This window comes from Molothrus ater, chromosome 1 (genome assembly GCF_012460135.2).
Source record: "Molothrus ater isolate BHLD 08-10-18 breed brown headed cowbird chromosome 1, BPBGC_Mater_1.1, whole genome shotgun sequence".
NCBI lineage: Eukaryota > Metazoa > Chordata > Aves > Passeriformes > Icteridae > Molothrus > Molothrus ater.
The window spans coordinates 58,976,822-58,993,619 of record NC_050478.2 but is presented as its reverse complement, the minus strand read 5'-3'; the positions used below and the strand labels follow the sequence as shown (position 1 = coordinate 58,993,619).

Below are 16,798 nucleotides of genomic sequence, written 5' to 3'. Positions count from 1 at the left end.
GGCCTTGCCTGAAGATTTCCTGTCTCAGCTTTTTTTTTGCCTGTAATAAAATACTGCTTTATAAAACTTAATGTAGACATAGGAAATGTATGTCTTTATCCAGCTTCATGCTTAAGCTATTCTGTACAACCCACCTGAGAGATGTATGCATTGCATTGTACAAAAGTCTTTTATGGTAACACAATACTTCAAAGCCTAAAGCTAAGAAATAACTATTATGCAAGCACCTTGTTAACACTGCAGGCATCAGCTCACCCTGCAGGATTACATGGATACCAACAGCAATATTTAATGATGGGGATGAAGTCCACAGACTATGCAATACTTCCCTCCATATACCCACAGACCTCACTCATTTCAGTGCTCTGTGCAGTGCTGGTATATCAGATCCCTTTCTGTAAGAGAAAACTGGCAAACAGCAACGATGTACACACAGTGAAATTCAGCTTAACACACTACATGGAGGTCTGTAAGGTAGTCTACAAACTAAATATACTTAGAACATGATAGTGCACTGGTGCAATTGACAACTTCTTTTCACATATGATGCTAAACAGATATAATTTCTGTAGAGCTGTGTCAGCTCCTGACCTATAGCTTGAAAATTGGATGTTCAAGTTGCATGAAACAGCTTTGAGAACATCCGATTCTCTCCACATCTAACCACATAACATACGCATTTTCTTGACATTTGATATGTATGTCCTGGATTTTTGCTTGGAGTAACATTCCTTTGACTGTTATTTTTTTGGCTCCTCTGTCTAATTCCTCCTTCATTTTGTTCATTCAAATTTGTGGATTTGATATACAAAGGCAAACACTACTGTGTTGCCCTCCCAAAGGTTTTTCTTTACCTTCAAGACTAAAATGTGGTAGGCCTCCTTCCTCAGACTTGTGTCTTTGAGAGGGACTTTACAAGGGTCCTTTGATCTCAGGTGAGCAGTAAGTTAAAAGCTTACTCATTACAATCTTACCACTAAAGCAGTTTGGAAACTTTTTTATGTGAAAGAAGTAATGTGTAATCATTTTATGTATTTTTTTAAAGGAAGAAAATGCAAGCAAACTTAACTAAGAATACAGTTAATGTTCTATAACTTAACTAAGAATACAGTTAATGTTCTATAACTCCATATTACTAGTTAATTCATTTCTGCTTCAAAGTTTAACTGTTTGAACTTGAAATTAATGTAAGCAACTGATACTCAAAATTCATCACCAGGATAACAAGAACAGTTTATGGTTTAGTGCAATTGATATTGTTATTATATTTTATTTTTTATTAGCAATTTTATAGAGGATTGGTGTTAAACTTGACTGTCTTCATGTTCAACATATCAAAGTGTATTTGACAGAACCCATTATTTTGGAAAGCACTACAGTAGTCATGAGAGACACAGCAGCCCCTATGGCTGGTTATTCCGTAGTGTGAAAGGAGAAAGATTCCTGGATGCCCATAGCAGTGGTATGTCCTGGCTCCTGAGCTGCTGTGACCCCAGAAACCAGGCATCCTCCCCAGTGGATTAGAACCACCTGCACAGCCAGGGGAATCACTTCAGCACAGCTTCTGTGAACTGAGAACTGAAGCTGTACTTCCCAGTGCCCATCACTGGATATGGAGATCGAGGGAGGTGGTTCTTCCCCTCTGTTCTGGTCTTGTGGGATCCCACCTGGAATGTTGCATCCAGCCCTGGGGTCCTCAGCACAAAAAAGATGTGAACCTATTGAAGTGGGTCCAGAGAAGGCCACTAAGTTATCACAGGGTTGGAGAACCTCTACTATGAAGACAAAATGGGAGGATTGGCGTTGTTCAGCCTGGAGAAAGGAAGGCTCAGAGGAGACCCTATAGCAACCTTACAGTAACTAAAGGGGGACTGCAAGAGAGCTGAAGAGGGACTCTTCACAAGTAGTGACAGAACAAGGGGAATGGCCTTCAATTGAAGGAGAGAAGGTTTAGGTTAGGTAGTAGAACGGAGAAGATTAGGAAGAAATTGTCCTCTTTGAGGATAATGAGGCAACAGAACAGGTTGAGCAGAGAAGTTGTAGATGCCCCATCCCTATCAATGTTCAAGACCAGGTTGGATGGGGCTCTGAGCAATGTGGTCTAGTGAAAGGTGTCCCTGCCTGTGGCAGGAGGTTTGGAAATAGATGGGCTTTAAGGTCCATTCCAACCAAAACCATTCTGTGATTCTATGATACAGACCAAGTAACCTTGTAAGAAAAATTCTCACATATTCTCAGCTGAAGCTGGCACAGGACTGCCTGTAGCTGAGCTAACATCTCAGGTGTCCAAGCACCTGAGCCTGCCCAAGCTGCTTAGGTCTCAAAGAGAGATTTTTAGGGTATTCCTAGAATCATATAGGTTGGAAAAGACCTTCATTTGTACAGTGAGAGCTGTCACTGGTGTCGGTTGGTCAGAGACGACTCATCATCTCATGTTAATTCATATGCACAGTGTGTAATGATCAGCAGAAAGGCCAGACCACGTCCGGTTTTCAAAGACAGTATGGAAAACACAGCGTGCAGGACATTAACGCAAAATCCCGACTGTATTGAAATCACGAACAGCACAGAAACACTCCTACAAAAACAGACAATCACTCGTGAGCTCCCCTTGCTCTCTCTCCGAGGGATTGAGGTACCCGTCCCGTGCCCTGGCACCGCCTCTCCTCCCCCCTGGCCCCGCAGGCTGTCCGGGCGGGGTGCGGGCAGCCGGGCAGTGCCCGCCTCGGCGGCCGCTCCCGCTCCGCCCCGCGGTGCGCCTGGGAGCGGCGGGCACGGCCGACGGGGTGAGTGCGAGCGGCACCGCGGGACCCCACCTCTGCCGGGCGGGGACAGGGCCCGGGCCCCGCGGGTGGCTCCGGGGGCAGCACCGGGCGTGGGGGCGCGGGGGCTCCCACTGTCCTGCGGGATCCCGCCCGTTCCCAGCCGTCCTTCAGGGCTGGACAGAGCCCGCGGCCGCCGCTCCAGCTCCCTCCTATCTTTAGTCCTGCCGGGACAGCGGAAAGCGCTCCGCCCGCCCCGGGCAGGGAGAACTTCCCGGGACACCGCGCTCGGGGGCGGGTGGCCGGGGCACAGAAGGGGGAGCTGGCCCGGCGGTGCCGGAGCAGTGTGGGAGCATTGCCCCTCGCAATGAGGGGCGGCGTGAAGGGGTCTGAAATCACAGCCTTGGCTCTTTGCAGAGTCAGCAGAGCGAAGAGTGAAGAGTTGGCAAAGCACTGAAGGAGACTGAAGAAAGAAAGGGTAAATTTACATTCATGGGTAACTCCAAAGTTCATAGTTGACAATTTATAGCTCTGTTACATTAAATGAGATTTTTACTGAGATAATCTCATCAATGATAATTGCTTAGTATAATTGCAGAAGTGGCAGAATTTGCAGGCTAAAAGATACCTTTCCACTCACACAGCTGCATTCTTAAATTATCAAGACTTTGGCTTTAAATATTGAATATTGAACAGGAGTAACAGCTGGTTACTCACTTGTTTAAGTGTTAGCATACTTGGTATGCCAGAAATGTTTTCTTATTGACAAGATTATATAGAAATTAAACATCCTTCTGAATAACACAGGGAGAAGCTAAAAGACTTCTGCATGTGTGAGTGGTTATCTTTAGCCAAATCCTTCATCAAGTGGGAAAACAGCATATAATTGAGCCAATCAATTCCTGGTTTTTAGAAAAAAAGGTATAATGGATCACTTCAGATCATGTCCTTTTGGTTCTCTTTGCTTTCGTAGGGCATGGAGAGTCAGGAACTGCCTTATGTGCTAGTTGACTGTATAGGAGGGAGGCTTGGAGTATATGAAGACCATCTTGGATTTCTGAAGAAACATTTTCATCTCATCACCATGAAAGAATATCTTGAAAACAAGACACTTCTCAGCAAAAAGATCAGAGCTATCTATGTGTGGTATCACAAACCAGCTATTAATGAAGAGCTGCTCCAGAGCTTGCCTAACTTGAAGGTAGTTGCAAGTGCAGGAGTGGGAATAGATCACTTGGATCTGAAACTCCTCTCCAGCTATGGTGTGAAGGTGTCCAATACTCCATTTGTTGTTTCCACTGACACTGCAGACATGGGGATGGCTTTGATGCTGGCATCTTCCAGGAGACTTGTGGAAGGTAATAACTTAAATGATCTTAGGTTTTTCATAGAAAAGATGACTTCAAAACATGCAGAAAATGTGTGCTGATGCAAAAGTAAGCTTAACACTAGAAATATGGGAAATAGGGGCAAAGGAAGAAGTTAAGACAAATCTGTCTCATTGACAATAACTGGCATCCTATTTCCAAACTGGCATATTGGCAAGGTAGAGTTGTTCCTTCTTTGGACAACTCTAAATTCAGGCCTCTTCTCCCTCAGCCAACAGCCACTTACTCATTGTACTTGTTCATTGCAGTCTTGCTTTTCAGGTTGCAATAAAAGGGGATTAAAAGAATGTATTCTCAAGGAGGTTTGAAGACTGTCTTTGCCAAGCTGCCATGTATCTGAGTCATTATGAACAAGAAATCTGCCCACCATGCTCTGTGTTTCTTTTCCCTGCCAACCTTGGTGTATCTGCAAGGAGGCTGGGAATCAGAAGCCCTTACTGCTGCTTTGGCCTAACCTTCCTTGCTTCCTTTCTTGCCAAAGAGAAGCTGGGTATGTTTCTCTCCTGAGCAAGAAATCAGTGTCAGCAGTCCTGTGTACAGTGCAGCATTACTCACTTATTGTCCAGAAACAATACAATACATGACAATACATTACTGCTCCTGTGCTTCTGCCTAGTCCTATGATAAAAAGCGTGTGTGTGGGGGAGGGAAGTAACCAGATGCTGGAACATCCTTTAGATTACATAACTCTTCTTTTGCTCTTCCAAGGCCATGAGATGGCAGTCTCCCCTGACACAGAGTATTTCCCCGTTGACTGGCTGGGGGTTGAGGTTTCTGGAGCAACTCTGGGAATCCTGGGAATGGGCAAAATTGGTTACAAAGTGGCTGAAAGAGCCAAAGCCTTTGAAATGAAGATTTTGTACCACAACAGAAATCAGAGGTAAAGCTTGTTGCAGTTCTAAGGCAACTCTATTTTGTCACTCTTTTTATGTGTTATTTGTACTTTTCATTGTGCTTTCACTTTATACAGTGCTCTTTATTTTAAGTGGAAAAGTACATACACATATTCCAAGATGGTAATTAATTTCCCAATTTATACAGAAAGAAAGTCAGGAAGGAATGGGAGAGATATACCTCACAGTTCTCCCTGTTAGTTGGGGCTCCTGGCTTCCTCCTGCCATGGTGGTGACATTGCAATGGACTGGAAAGGAGGAAACTGGGAGGACTTAACTCCTGTGATTTAGGTGAGAGAGGGATTCAGGCAGAGACATCTCACCCTTCCAAAGCCATGTGACAATATAGGGCCAGACTTGCCAATCTGTTTGCTGTCTTCTAGGTGAGGTGTATGGGCCCTGTGGCCCTGTGCTCCCATCAGGCCCATTCCATTCTTTTCTTTTGTGGGAACTTGATGAGAGCCAGCCAACCTCATCCTGATACAGATCGAGTGTGCCAGCAGGTTCTGCAGCATGTGGTTTCAGTGAATCAGCACTGATGCACAGCACAATCAGGCTGTTGCTGACATAGATTTGGGAAGATTTAATCCCTGCCCTGTCTTGTCTGTTTCCTCAGTAATTTTCACATTACTTACTTAAATTACTTTATTTTCACAAGACATCAGTATTGCTTTTGGGTAGGAAAAGAATCCCTAGCACAGAAATTGTGACAAAAATGCATTTGGTTTATCATTTATTCAATGCATTTATGTGATACCCATTTCTTACTTTCCATCCCCACCATACTGCACATTTGTGTACAGTTCACTTGGTATTGTGGGAAATAGCTTGATCTTTTTTTTGCTGAGTTTCAGGCAAGCAGCTAACTGCTTTGAACTACACAGCAAAGATAAAGATACATTTAAAGATAAAGAAACATTTAAAGATAAAAATACATTTAAAGATAAAGAAACATTTTCTCTACTGGTGATTTGATGTTTCCCTTGTTTCTTGCTACTGCAGTTTAATTTTGGGATTTTTTCCTTCAGAAAAAAGGAAGAAGAAAGTGCTGTTGGAGCTGTTTACTGTAAGAAGATAGATGATTTGCTCCAGCAGTCAGATTTTGTATTATTAGCTGTGACCCTAACTCCACAGACACACAAACTGATTGGGAAGAGGGAGCTGGAGCTGATGAAACCCACTGCTACTCTTATTAATATCAGCAGAGGTAAGGTGCAGAATAAACAAAACTGCATTAATGTTTGGTGGCATGACAAGTCCTGGGAAAACCTCCAATATAGAGGCTGTCCCTCTGAAATTTTCCGTAAATTTTCTGATTATTAGTTTATTTAGACACCCATGGTCATATCTCAGTAAAATATTTAAGTGTTCCCATAATAATGAGAAAGTAGATCTCTGAAATGTTAGTGACCTTGGAGTGTTAGAAGCCCATGTGTATCTATATATCTCCTACTTAAGCTTTTTATTTATTTAATGCAATATTGTTGCTCACACACATTAGGGTGGCACAGCCTACCCTGACAGCTGGCACTGTTTCATTCTGCTAATTCCCCGATGCACATACCCAGACTTCCCACTCCCACTCCACCACACTCCACTGCTGCTTCTGCACTGTGACCATGGCCTGCCCTGCTGTTTGCCTCACCACTTCACCCAAAAGAATACTGAGAGGACATGAAAATGAATATATCCTTCTTACTGTAACCCAGGTCTAATAGTGGATCAGGATGCTTTGGTGGAAGCCCTTCAAAACAAAGTTATTAAGGCAGCTGCTCTGGATGTGACATATCCTGAACCTTTGCCAAGGTAGGACATGTATTTTTGTTAAAAATAAAAGGGTGTATGTGTGATGTTCAAACTGAGTAAGATTTTGTGAACATGTGAGAAGTTGCATAATTTTGTTAGTAGGAGTATATGAGGTATGTGCACTGGTCCTACTGAAACTTTGTCCCTAATCCTGTTTCAGCCAAATAAAATTCACACTTACTCATTTGGAGGATTTGTTGCATAAAACCCCACCAAGCTAGGCAGCACTTTGAAGTCCTCTGAATATACTTGGGTCATGCAATTAGGTTTTGTTTTATTTTTAATTATTATTTTCTCTGGCGGCCTGCAATACTGATGAAATACTGATGAGTGTGCTGAGAGTGACTATTTCAGCATTTCTTTTCCTCTCCCAGGGATCACCCCTTGTTAAAGCTGAAGAATGTTATAATAACTCCTCACATCGGAAGTGCCACCGAGAAGACGCGCTGGGTTATGATGGAGGAAATGGCAGAGAGCATAGAGGCAGGCCTGGCGGGTCTTCCTATCCCTCGTGAGGTGCTGCCCTGAGCAGCTTGCATTTAGGATTAATGATGTAATTACTTCGTGTAATTTCGTGTTATGCAGATAAAATATATAAATCACGGGTTCAATTTATTTAATATCCAGCAGCAGTTCTGTGTGGAAAACTGCAGTGTTTTGTCTTGATCTTCAAGAAAACTGGAAACTCTGGAAAACTCCAGAGCACCGAGTCTTGCCTCAATGTTATTTACTTTCCTCGCACCCCCTTACAGCTGTCCGCCGATGCAGCAGCGAAGTGAAGGACATGTAAATGGTGTTTTAAGAGGGACCGCCCGGCACAGCCACAAGCGCAGCCGGCGTGTCGGGGCGGCTCCAGCAGCAATCCCGGCCCTTGGGTGCGTGCTCCCGCCGCGGGCCGGAGAAGGAGCCACGGTCTGAGTGTGTGAGAGCCCCGCCCAACGTGAGAGCGGCTCGGCTTCTCTCCCTCCTTCCCTCTCTCCTTCCTTCCTTCCTTCCCTCTCCGGGACCGGCCGGGACACCCGCAGCCGCGGGGCCGGGCCTCCGTGCCGGCAGGGGGAGCCGCAGCCGGAGCCTGAGGCACAGCCGGAGCTGGAGGTGGGAGCTCCCCGGGCCGGGCCGGGCCGGGCCGCGGGCCAGGGCAGCAATGTGGGGCGCCCGGGTGGCCGTGGTGCCGCTGTGCTGCCGGGCCCTGCGCAGCTCCGCAGCCCTGGCCGGCTCCCGGAATTTGCTGCGGAAAATGCTCCGCAAGAATAAGTAGGTGTGGGGCCCTGCCGGGGTGGGCTGTGGGCGCTGGGGCAAGGGAAGTCAGAGGGCTGTGGGGCTCGGGCGCTCCCGCGGCCCTGGCACCGCGGAGGAAAGAGAGACACCGACCCCGAGCCACCGATCTGAGCTGGTCGGCAGCGGCTGAACATGTGCCCAGGCGGCCAAGAACGCCAATGGCCCTGGCCTCTACCAGCAGTAGTGTGTCCTGCAGGACCGGGCCACTGATCGTCCCTCGGTGCTCTGTGCTCTCAGTGAGGCCACACCTCTGGTGTTATGTCCAATTCTGGGCCCCTCTGTGCAGGAAAGACATCGAGCTGCTGGAGCATGTCCAGTGAAGGGCAGCAGTGAAGAGTCTGGAGCACAAGTCCTGTGAGGAGCAGCTGAGGGAGCTGGGGGTGTTCAGCCTGGGGAAAAAGAGACTCAGGGGGGACCTTACCACTCTACAACTGCCTTAAAGGAGGGTGTAGCCAGGTGGGAGTCAGTCTCTTCTCCCAGGAAACAAGTGGCAGGACGAGAGGAAATGGCCTCAAGTTGCACTAAGGGACATTTAGATTGAAATTGGGAGAAAATTCTTCACTGAAAGGGAAGAATGGTCAAGCAATAGAACAGGATCCCCAGGAAAGTGGTGTAATCACTGTCTCAGGAAGTGTTCAGAAAACGCGTAGAAGTGGTGCTTAGAGATATGGTTTAGTGCTGGACTTGTCAGTGCTGGGTTAACCATGGGATTTGATGATCATAGCCCTGTTTTCGAACCTTAATGATTCTCTGAATCTAAAGAAACCTGAGAGCTGTTCTTTTCCACCCCCTTCCCATCTATGCGCAGCTTCAGCTGTGGGTGGGAAGCATTGCTCCGTGCACCCCAGCTACTTCTCTGAAAACCTGGGTATTGTGGTGTCCTTTCAGGCAGGTGGAATATTAATTACACAGAGAATCCTTATTTCTCTGAGCTACTGAAAGATAAGGCTGATTTCCTTTCCTTTTCCCAAAAGAAAGAAGTACTGGTATGACAGCCCTACCCTGGGATCACAAACGGTAAGTGCAAGTTCTGAAGGCAATATGTTTATTTGTGCCAGGAGGAACAGACTTGTGTTTCTGCCATTGATTCTAACTTTAAAGCATTTTCTGATGGAGAAATAGCAGGATTTTGTGAACAAAGAGTAGGGCTTCAGTCTGACTGTGACAGGATTGCCATTTGGCTTCATCCTTTGCAGCATCAATGCTCTCTTGCACACTCCTGAGTACTGATTCAGATTAAAACTTCTATTCATAGAAGTTAGTTTAATGAAACTTTTTTAATGTTTGTTTTTCAAACAAGCAAAACTTTTCAGTCAATGCATGCTGTATTTGAGAAAACAGATCTATGGAGCTTCATAACTTGCTACAAAATACACAAAGAACTTTAGAAACTTTGACTGTAGTACACGAATGTCAAAGATTTTGTGAACAGAAGTATTCTGTATTGAAACACTTGATATGTAGGACCTATATAAAGCCATCACAGCTGCAATAATGAAATAAGAGCATACTTAGTAAAGTGCATGAAACTGTATATAGTTTCCTAATACAAGTGTGTAACTACTATTTAATGTGTTGTTTGTTTCTTTTTATAGTTGTATAAACCAACCAAGTTGGACTTTTTAAAGAAAAATGACCTTACAAAAGCAAGGAGAGAAGACAATATGCGCTGCAGAGTCTTGAATGGGCTTATTCATAAAGCTGTGTTAGAGATGGCCACTACCTGTGAAGTCAGTCAGGAGTTTTATGATCTCAAGCTGGAAATCTGCAAGGCAAGTGCCAAGGCTACAGCTTGTGCTGAGCCACTCTGATTACGTTGTGAGGTTGGCATGGACGTGCCAAAGGAGCTCCCCTGCATGTTGTGATGTGTGCCAAGAGGAGTTTTACTGTATTGCTTCTGATGTGGCAGAGTGCAGCAACATCTTGCACTGGAGTACACATGAGCAGAGCTTTGCCACTGTAGTGCCTGACTTTTGCCTGACCTTTGCCACTCTAATGCAAATGCAACTCAGGCCAATTCAATGATGATTCTCCTGATATGACTTTTTTTCTATTACTCAGACATAAACTCTTTGTCTTGCCCTTTCAGAAGGAGGAGCATGGTTTTACCAATGTAATTGTATCTTTCCAAGAGTCTGTTCTTCTTGTAGCTGTGTGAGAGTTGTCACCTGCTTGTGTCACTCCCCAGCAATGTTACTGGCAGAAGACCTAAGTGATGCATGAGATTAGTTAAAAAAAAAGGGCAAGCCTAAGAAAATGTCATTGTCAAGCCAGATCTGAGAAAGAATTGAGATTTGTATGTAATTGTATCTAGTGGTGTCATAATTTGTGGATTTGAAAGGGATGTTAGAGTTCTGATACAGGAACTAAGTCAGTCTCTGCATTCTTTTTTGTTGTCTGCAATTTTTATCATCTACATTTGCTGTTTTATAAAGATTAAATTATACCAGTGTTTAGCTTAAAAGCTTGGTGGACTTAACTTTGATATTAGAAGCATAGAAAATGATACCTCATAGCTGCATCTATGAGGTAAAGGGTTGTCATTCATTACTAAAATAGATGTTTTTTCCAGCTGAATTAATTCTATTGTCAGACAAGTGTTCAAAACTACATGGGCAAGATGAGTCTTTTGGCTGTATATGTGCAGCGCCCTTCACAGAGTATTTCTGTCTCTCTAGAGCTTGTCTCAGATCACATGTCTGCATGTAAAAATGCTGGCTGCTGTGGGCAAGACAGTTCTTTCAGGAGGCATTGCTGTAAGTTAAACAACTTATAACGTGAGAGATGGAAAGAAACAGCCTTCTTCCCAACACAATACAGATTTTATAGCTGCACAGTGTTTGCACTGCACAGGGACATGGCTGGGTGTAGATCAGTCCTGATTTACTCATGAGCTGATTCTGGTCTGATATCATCACTTCCATTATCAAAAGACATTTTCTATTAGGCCCTCTGCAATCCATCACAGACTTCATTGTATATGAGGTTTGTGTGTATATACATCATCTTAAAAAGAGATTTGCCTTTTCTCTAGGTGTCCCTGTCATCCAACTTTTCAGCGTGCCGTGTGTACTGGAACCCTGCTTCCACTGTGGAGAAGGACAGTTACATTGAAAGTGTGCTGCGAAAGAGTGCTCCACGTATACGGTACTGCTGTGGGATAGACAGGCCACCTCCTGTGGCCATTTCTTCAGTACTTCTGACAGTCTAGACCGGACCTACTGGGATGCCTTAGGTTTTTAGATACTTGGAGTATCTAAAAGAGAGCATCTCATCATCTCTGTGATGAGCCTCACAGGGAAGGGTGGCTGTGTCAGACCAGCTGTGTGATCTTTTGCTGGAGCATAGCTGGCTTTTCTGGCTTCTGTGCTTTCCCAGGGCAGGAGTGGGCCAAGCAGAAAGCAAGAGGAGTGTGGCACAGGTCTCACTCCAGTGTCCTGGTGGTGGTGGCTTACTACAGCGGATCCACGATGTAACGCACGACAGAACTCCCTTCTGGTCGTCAGACATCAGACTCGTTTATCCCATTCCAAACTCCCGGGTCGAGACAGCTCATTGGTCTATCTCTGAACCAATAAGATGCCTGCATCCTAGGAGAGCTCCCTTTAGCTGTGAGCTTCTGTCAGTCAGCCCAGAGGCTGCTCCCTGGAGCTGAACTGCACTGCTTATTGTGACTTGATTAATACTACTGCAACAGTGGCTGGCCAGGCTGTGTGGAACAGGAGCCCAGGACGGGATGCTGTACAGGGAACTGACAGCTGCAAGGATCTCCTTGCAGATTCACTGGGCAGTTCTGATTGCTGGGGATGATTTAGGCCTCCAGAAAGGGATGACCGTTATTACAGTAGTTCTTCACAATACTGATACCAAAAAACCCCCCAAACTGAGAATGCTACCGTGTATTTGGATGCTTTTCCCCATTTTTCCAACACGGAGTCCGGTGATGTTTCATGGTATCATTGAGATTTTTGTCTCTTCTTCCCTTTCCTTGGCTTTCCCTCTGCTATCCAGGCAGTTTGTGGGAAGTTAAGGACTTCACCCATGTGGCAGGTGGCATAGACCCATACTTGTGAAACTATTTCCTTTCTCCCTGTTTCCATAAGCTGTGTAATTCCTGTTCCAGCACAATGCTCTCTTCTACTCCACAGCTTCCACTCTTTAAGAAGGAAAGTTGCTCCTGGGAAGAAGAGAAGGGGACCCCTGTCAATCATTCCTGCAGCTAGCATGTAGGATAAGTTGTCTTGCCCTGTTCTGAGGGCTGTATTCCCCCACTGCTCTTATCCCTACAGAGGGGATAAGGATACCAAATGAAGTGGGGAAAGAATCTGTGCCAGACTATGTACACAGATATGGACAAACCTAATATCATCAATACTCAGCTGGACCTGCAGCCAGTAGTTTTTGTATGCTGTGCATTCGAAGTTGGGGTTCTGCAGTGATGTATTGCTTAGCATCAACCTGGATAGCTCCTCATCAGACTGGAAGTTTTGCAAGCCATATCTTTAAATGTGCAGTACTGCTGGATTTAATTTAACACCTTTTACTTGTCTGGCAGATGATATACTGATACTCATGCTGGTGAATGCTGTGTTTTTGCCAGGTATCTTCTGAAGAGTCAGCAGATTGTAGGAAATGTACCCCCAGTAATATTTATAAAAGACAAAGAAGCTGCAGCTGTAAAAGAGGTAAATCTAATCTTTGATTCAATGTACAAATGTAGACTTAGCAGAGAGCTGATAATTTAGTTGCTCTACCAATTTTCATTAAAAATCAGTCTTTCTCTATAGTTGCAAAAATCATTTTAACAAATAATCTTGAGTAAGATTGTTGCCTATATAATATGTAGAAGAATTGTAGTATCATTAAGCCAGTGAAGAATTTTTAAAGTATTTTAAAAGTATCATTAGGCCAGTGAAGAATTTTTAAAGAATTAAATTACCATTTTAAGGAATAATATAAGGCTGCCTGGTGTACATAATTATGGAAATGAGGTTGGAGGAGCTGCTTTCCACATTTTAAATGTTATGTGCTTTTAAGATTCAATTGAAAAAACAGTGATTTTTTAATTTTTATTTTCCCCCATATCTTTTTCCATCTGTGACTTGTTAAAATGTTTGTAGGGAAGTGCAAATCTTTGCATAGGGGATGTAGGCTTATTCATACTACATTTTTTTCCTTAACTTTTAAAATTATCTTTACCATTTCATGTTTTCTGTCAAGGTGTTGATAGCTTTAACTAGTTGAAATATTACTAGAATGCTGATGTTTCCTGGGAATTTGCTGTCATTGGACTGTGAAGCGAGATCTCTTAACATAGTGAGATTTCCAGAAGAGAAAGATGACACCAATGAGTAGAATTTGATGAGAAATGTCTCCTCAAGCTGTGGATGTGAACAGAAGTTGAAAAGAAGAGGTTCATGTTTCTGTGCCCTGAAGTGCCTTATTATTTATAATAGTGTTGCTGTTACAGCCAATTACTCCTAGACCCTTATGGGCTCCTGCAGTGTGCATGAGCAGAGCTGGAAGGGATAAAAAGAATTTCAGATTCTCTAGAAATGCAATGAACTGCTTGAACTTTCTGTGATCAGAAAAGTTCTGAGTTTCACAGAAGATAAGTAAAAACCCTCTTTATATCACTTCTGTCAGGGAATGACACTGGGGAGCAGATAGATGGATCATTTTCTCCCACTTCACAGTTCATCAGATTTATGTCAATCACAGATTCAAGTAGCACACTGAACTTGGTTTTTAAGTATTGTAAGTAAAGGGAAAAAATTAAACTCCTAGAATAACTCAATGAATTATAAGGGAATTAATGTAAAGAAAAGCTGAAATTAAATTTCAAACAAGAGAAAATTTTCACGATTACATATATTCTGTGAGCACAGCATATAATAATGCATTAATAATACATTAATATTTTGTAGCATTTACTGGTTAGATGCCATGTTAAAAGGATTTGGGACCTCCATAGTTGCCTGTAAGAGAAATGCAAACTTGCAGAAAGGGAGAAGAGGTGAAAAAAAATCTAAGTGTAAGGATGTTATGCAAAAGGATTTGCAAGACTGAGGTAAGAAGAAATAAACCAAAAAAGGTCAAACAATCCCTAGCCAAGGGTTCATAATGCACATAAGGCAAAAAACTTTGTAGGAATCTCTGGATTCACTAGTTGACAAAAACATCCCAGGAAAGAAGTATAAGCAATTCCATGTAAAGAAGGAAAAGGCTGTTTTAAAGTGGTTTTGCTAAATAGTCCAAACATAGAATTGTTTGTTGGATACTTGTCTGTTTCTTATGTAGAGGGAACAAAGTAGATAAACAGTGTAGATTTAAACAAAGTAGATTTAAATATCTGTGGCCTTCATGTGTTTACAGGTGGAGGACTTACTGGCAATTGCTGATTTTGGACCTCCAGAAGAAGAAGAATCATCTCAAAATGATTCAAGGTGGGTCTTTTTGGTTCAGAATTGTAGGACTGTCTGTTTCCATCTCTGCTAGCCAACTTAAATTGGGTATTATTTGACGTAAGAGAAAGTATATTTTAATTAGATGTGTACATTGTTACTCACAGACCTGATACTTGTTCTGGTATTAATATCTTAGTTTTTATGAGCAAAATATATGTAGAACTTCTAAGATTTCCAGACTTGATGTGTTGATGATAATCAAAATTTTAAAAATGCTCTGCAGCAGTAATGTTTGTTTTTGCTGGCAATCGTCTCATGAGGATGAAAATGGCATTTACCAGTACTGCTCTACTTGTCCACTTTGTTCTGATACAAGTTTGGTTTATTATGTATGGATTGCAAGTTTACTGACAAACCTCCCTAAATTGATTTAACATTCTTCTGTGAGGAATTTTTAACCATTGAGAGATAGGGCTGAACAACCTATTGGAATAGTGGTTCTGTATACTGGATGCTCTCAAAGCCAACAGCCTTTGCACCTGTGTGTTGTAGTCTGTTGGTAGAAATGCCTTCTGTGCCTCAGCATCTCACAGGATGGTCCATCAGGTGTGAATCAGAAATAGCTTCCTGTGGGAAGTCATTCCTGTGACAGATCTCCCAAAGCATACCTAACACCTTTCTCCGTGTCTTGGGGAAATAGTCAAGTCCATCAGAAGGTGTCACATCGCTCTGATGTGTTTTAGACAGAGGCTGCTGCTTCTCACTTCTTGGAAGAGCTGGGAGAAGTCTTGAGTTCCTTGGGTCTCTCAGATACAGTGCTCACCTAGGTACATTTTTTCCCAGAGACTGGCAGTTTCATCTGGCATGTTGTTGCTTTATTGGCTTTCTTCCATTAAATCTGTTGACACAAACTGTCCTTGCATACATGATATGGTGGTATCTCTTCCTTCATAACATAGGGAACACAGGGTGTTAATAATGTTAAACTGAAAAGTCCAGTTTATTTCTGTGTTACTCAAGTTGTCAAAAATAGAAATACATGTGGGGGAAAACCCAAGCCAATATTTGTTTTCTTTCCCACAGTAAACTCTTCCCTTCAACAGCTCAATCTTCAGATTCACCCATACGGCCTAATCTGTTTGGTGTTGATCATGAACTGCTGAATAAACAGATAATGGACTATAAAAAAATGAAAGCGTCAAGACATACACAAAACTTTGTCTGGACAGAGAAGCAGCAGCAGCAGCTTTCTAAGATTCAAAAGAAAATGAAAAAGAAAAAAGCAAGGAATCCTCCTGACGATGATGACGTTATGCCCCAGAAACACTTACTGGACAGATACGAAGCTGATTACTGGGATGATAACACTGAATCAGCCTCAGACTATGAGCTGCAGGATGAATTACAGGAAGAGGTGAATGAATTGGATGTGGATGATGACAAAACTTTAACTCAGCCTACTGGTAAAAGGAAATGAAGTGAAAAAGCCTCTCCCTTTGAAATGAAGGCTGCCAATCACAAAAAATAAAGACTGCCACAGCTACTGAAAGATTTATTTTGTACATGTTTACCACTTCCTCATTCAAACGAATAGATTTGCCACGTGTGAGCATGTTTGCTAGCACAAAGTATGTAAGAAAAACTGTCATTACTGTCATGCTGTTAGGCAGCTTCCAAGCTGCTGCAGTTGAGGGACGTTCAAGCAGAAAGCAGTTTTGTAACAATAAAATATACCTATTAGAGCACTGAGTTAAAACTTCTTGCAGTTGTGTTGATTATTTCCAATAAAATTATGGTTTCTATATTGCAATATTTCTTTTATTATTTTTTTAGTGACCTGTATAAAAGTTACCACTAAGTGATGGTACTTGTTATTCTGATATAAGGAAGGAAGAGGGAAGCAAAATAATGACAGTAGTGTTCAGCTTCATCACACAAAGACAAGGACAGGGTCTTCTCTAGAGGACCAGTCTAATGGGGGAACACCTTCTACAAAAAACATCTCAATGATGGCCAATAAAGTTACAACCCTGAAAGAAAATAAATTTATAGTTGTGCAAGGGAAACTGCATCAGAAAAAAATTGAGAACTGCTTATCCATTGGGTCAAATCTGGCAAAACATTGTGACTTAGAAAATGTATTAACAACTTGAAAAGCAGAGAAAGAGCAGCAGGGAAGAATGTTCCAGAAATTGAGATCTGAAAATGAATAGGGAATCATATAAAAAGAGAATAAAACTTTCTGACTCAAAGCACATAAAAAA

The 16,798-nt window shown here is 42.9% G+C and overlaps 2 protein-coding genes across 2 annotated transcripts; both read left to right on the top strand.

The window, feature by feature from the left end:
- Positions 1-2,703: 2,703 nt before the first annotated feature.
- LOC118701853 (probable 2-ketogluconate reductase) lies at positions 2,704-7,460 on the top strand. The gene is made up of 7 exons (XM_036406781.2): positions 2,704-2,786; positions 3,180-3,240; positions 3,736-4,120; positions 4,859-5,030; positions 6,072-6,250; positions 6,753-6,849; positions 7,224-7,460. Exons 3-7 carry the CDS (start codon positions 3,739-3,741, stop codon positions 7,375-7,377), a joined length of 984 nt encoding a protein of 327 aa, XP_036262674.1. The 5' UTR covers positions 2,704-2,786; positions 3,180-3,240; positions 3,736-3,738; the 3' UTR covers positions 7,378-7,460.
- A 430-nt stretch (positions 7,461-7,890) lies between these two features.
- Positions 7,891-16,344, top strand: RBFA (ribosome binding factor A). Its single transcript, XM_036406780.2, has 7 exons — positions 7,891-8,103; positions 9,102-9,144; positions 9,723-9,899; positions 11,162-11,274; positions 12,728-12,812; positions 14,503-14,573; positions 15,618-16,344. Exons 1-7 carry the CDS (start codon positions 7,994-7,996, stop codon positions 16,009-16,011), a joined length of 993 nt encoding a protein of 330 aa, XP_036262673.1. The 5' UTR covers positions 7,891-7,993; the 3' UTR covers positions 16,012-16,344.
- The last annotated feature ends 454 nt before the right edge of the window (positions 16,345-16,798 follow it).

What these genes read in the sequence shown, in the direction of transcription:
- RBFA (XM_036406780.2), top strand. Translation starts at nt 7,994, where the DNA reads ATGTGGGGCGCCCGGGTGGCCGTGGTGCCGCTGTGCTGCCGGGCCCTG. An exon ending in AAGCTGCAGCTGTAAAAGAG is followed by an intron (nt 12,813 to 14,502) that starts GTAAATCTAATC and finishes ATGTGTTTACAG; the next exon opens with GTGGAGGACTTACTGGCAAT. An exon ending in TCATCTCAAAATGATTCAAG is followed by an intron (nt 14,574 to 15,617) that starts GTGGGTCTTTTT and finishes TCTTTCCCACAG; the next exon opens with TAAACTCTTCCCTTCAACAG.
- LOC118701853 (XM_036406781.2), top strand. Translation starts at nt 3,739, where the DNA reads ATGGAGAGTCAGGAACTGCCTTATGTGCTAGTTGACTGTATAGGAGGG. An exon ending in TACCACAACAGAAATCAGAG is followed by an intron (nt 5,031 to 6,071) that starts GTAAAGCTTGTT and finishes TTTTTCCTTCAG; the next exon opens with AAAAAAGGAAGAAGAAAGTG. An exon ending in TATCCTGAACCTTTGCCAAG is followed by an intron (nt 6,850 to 7,223) that starts GTAGGACATGTA and finishes TTCCTCTCCCAG; the next exon opens with GGATCACCCCTTGTTAAAGC.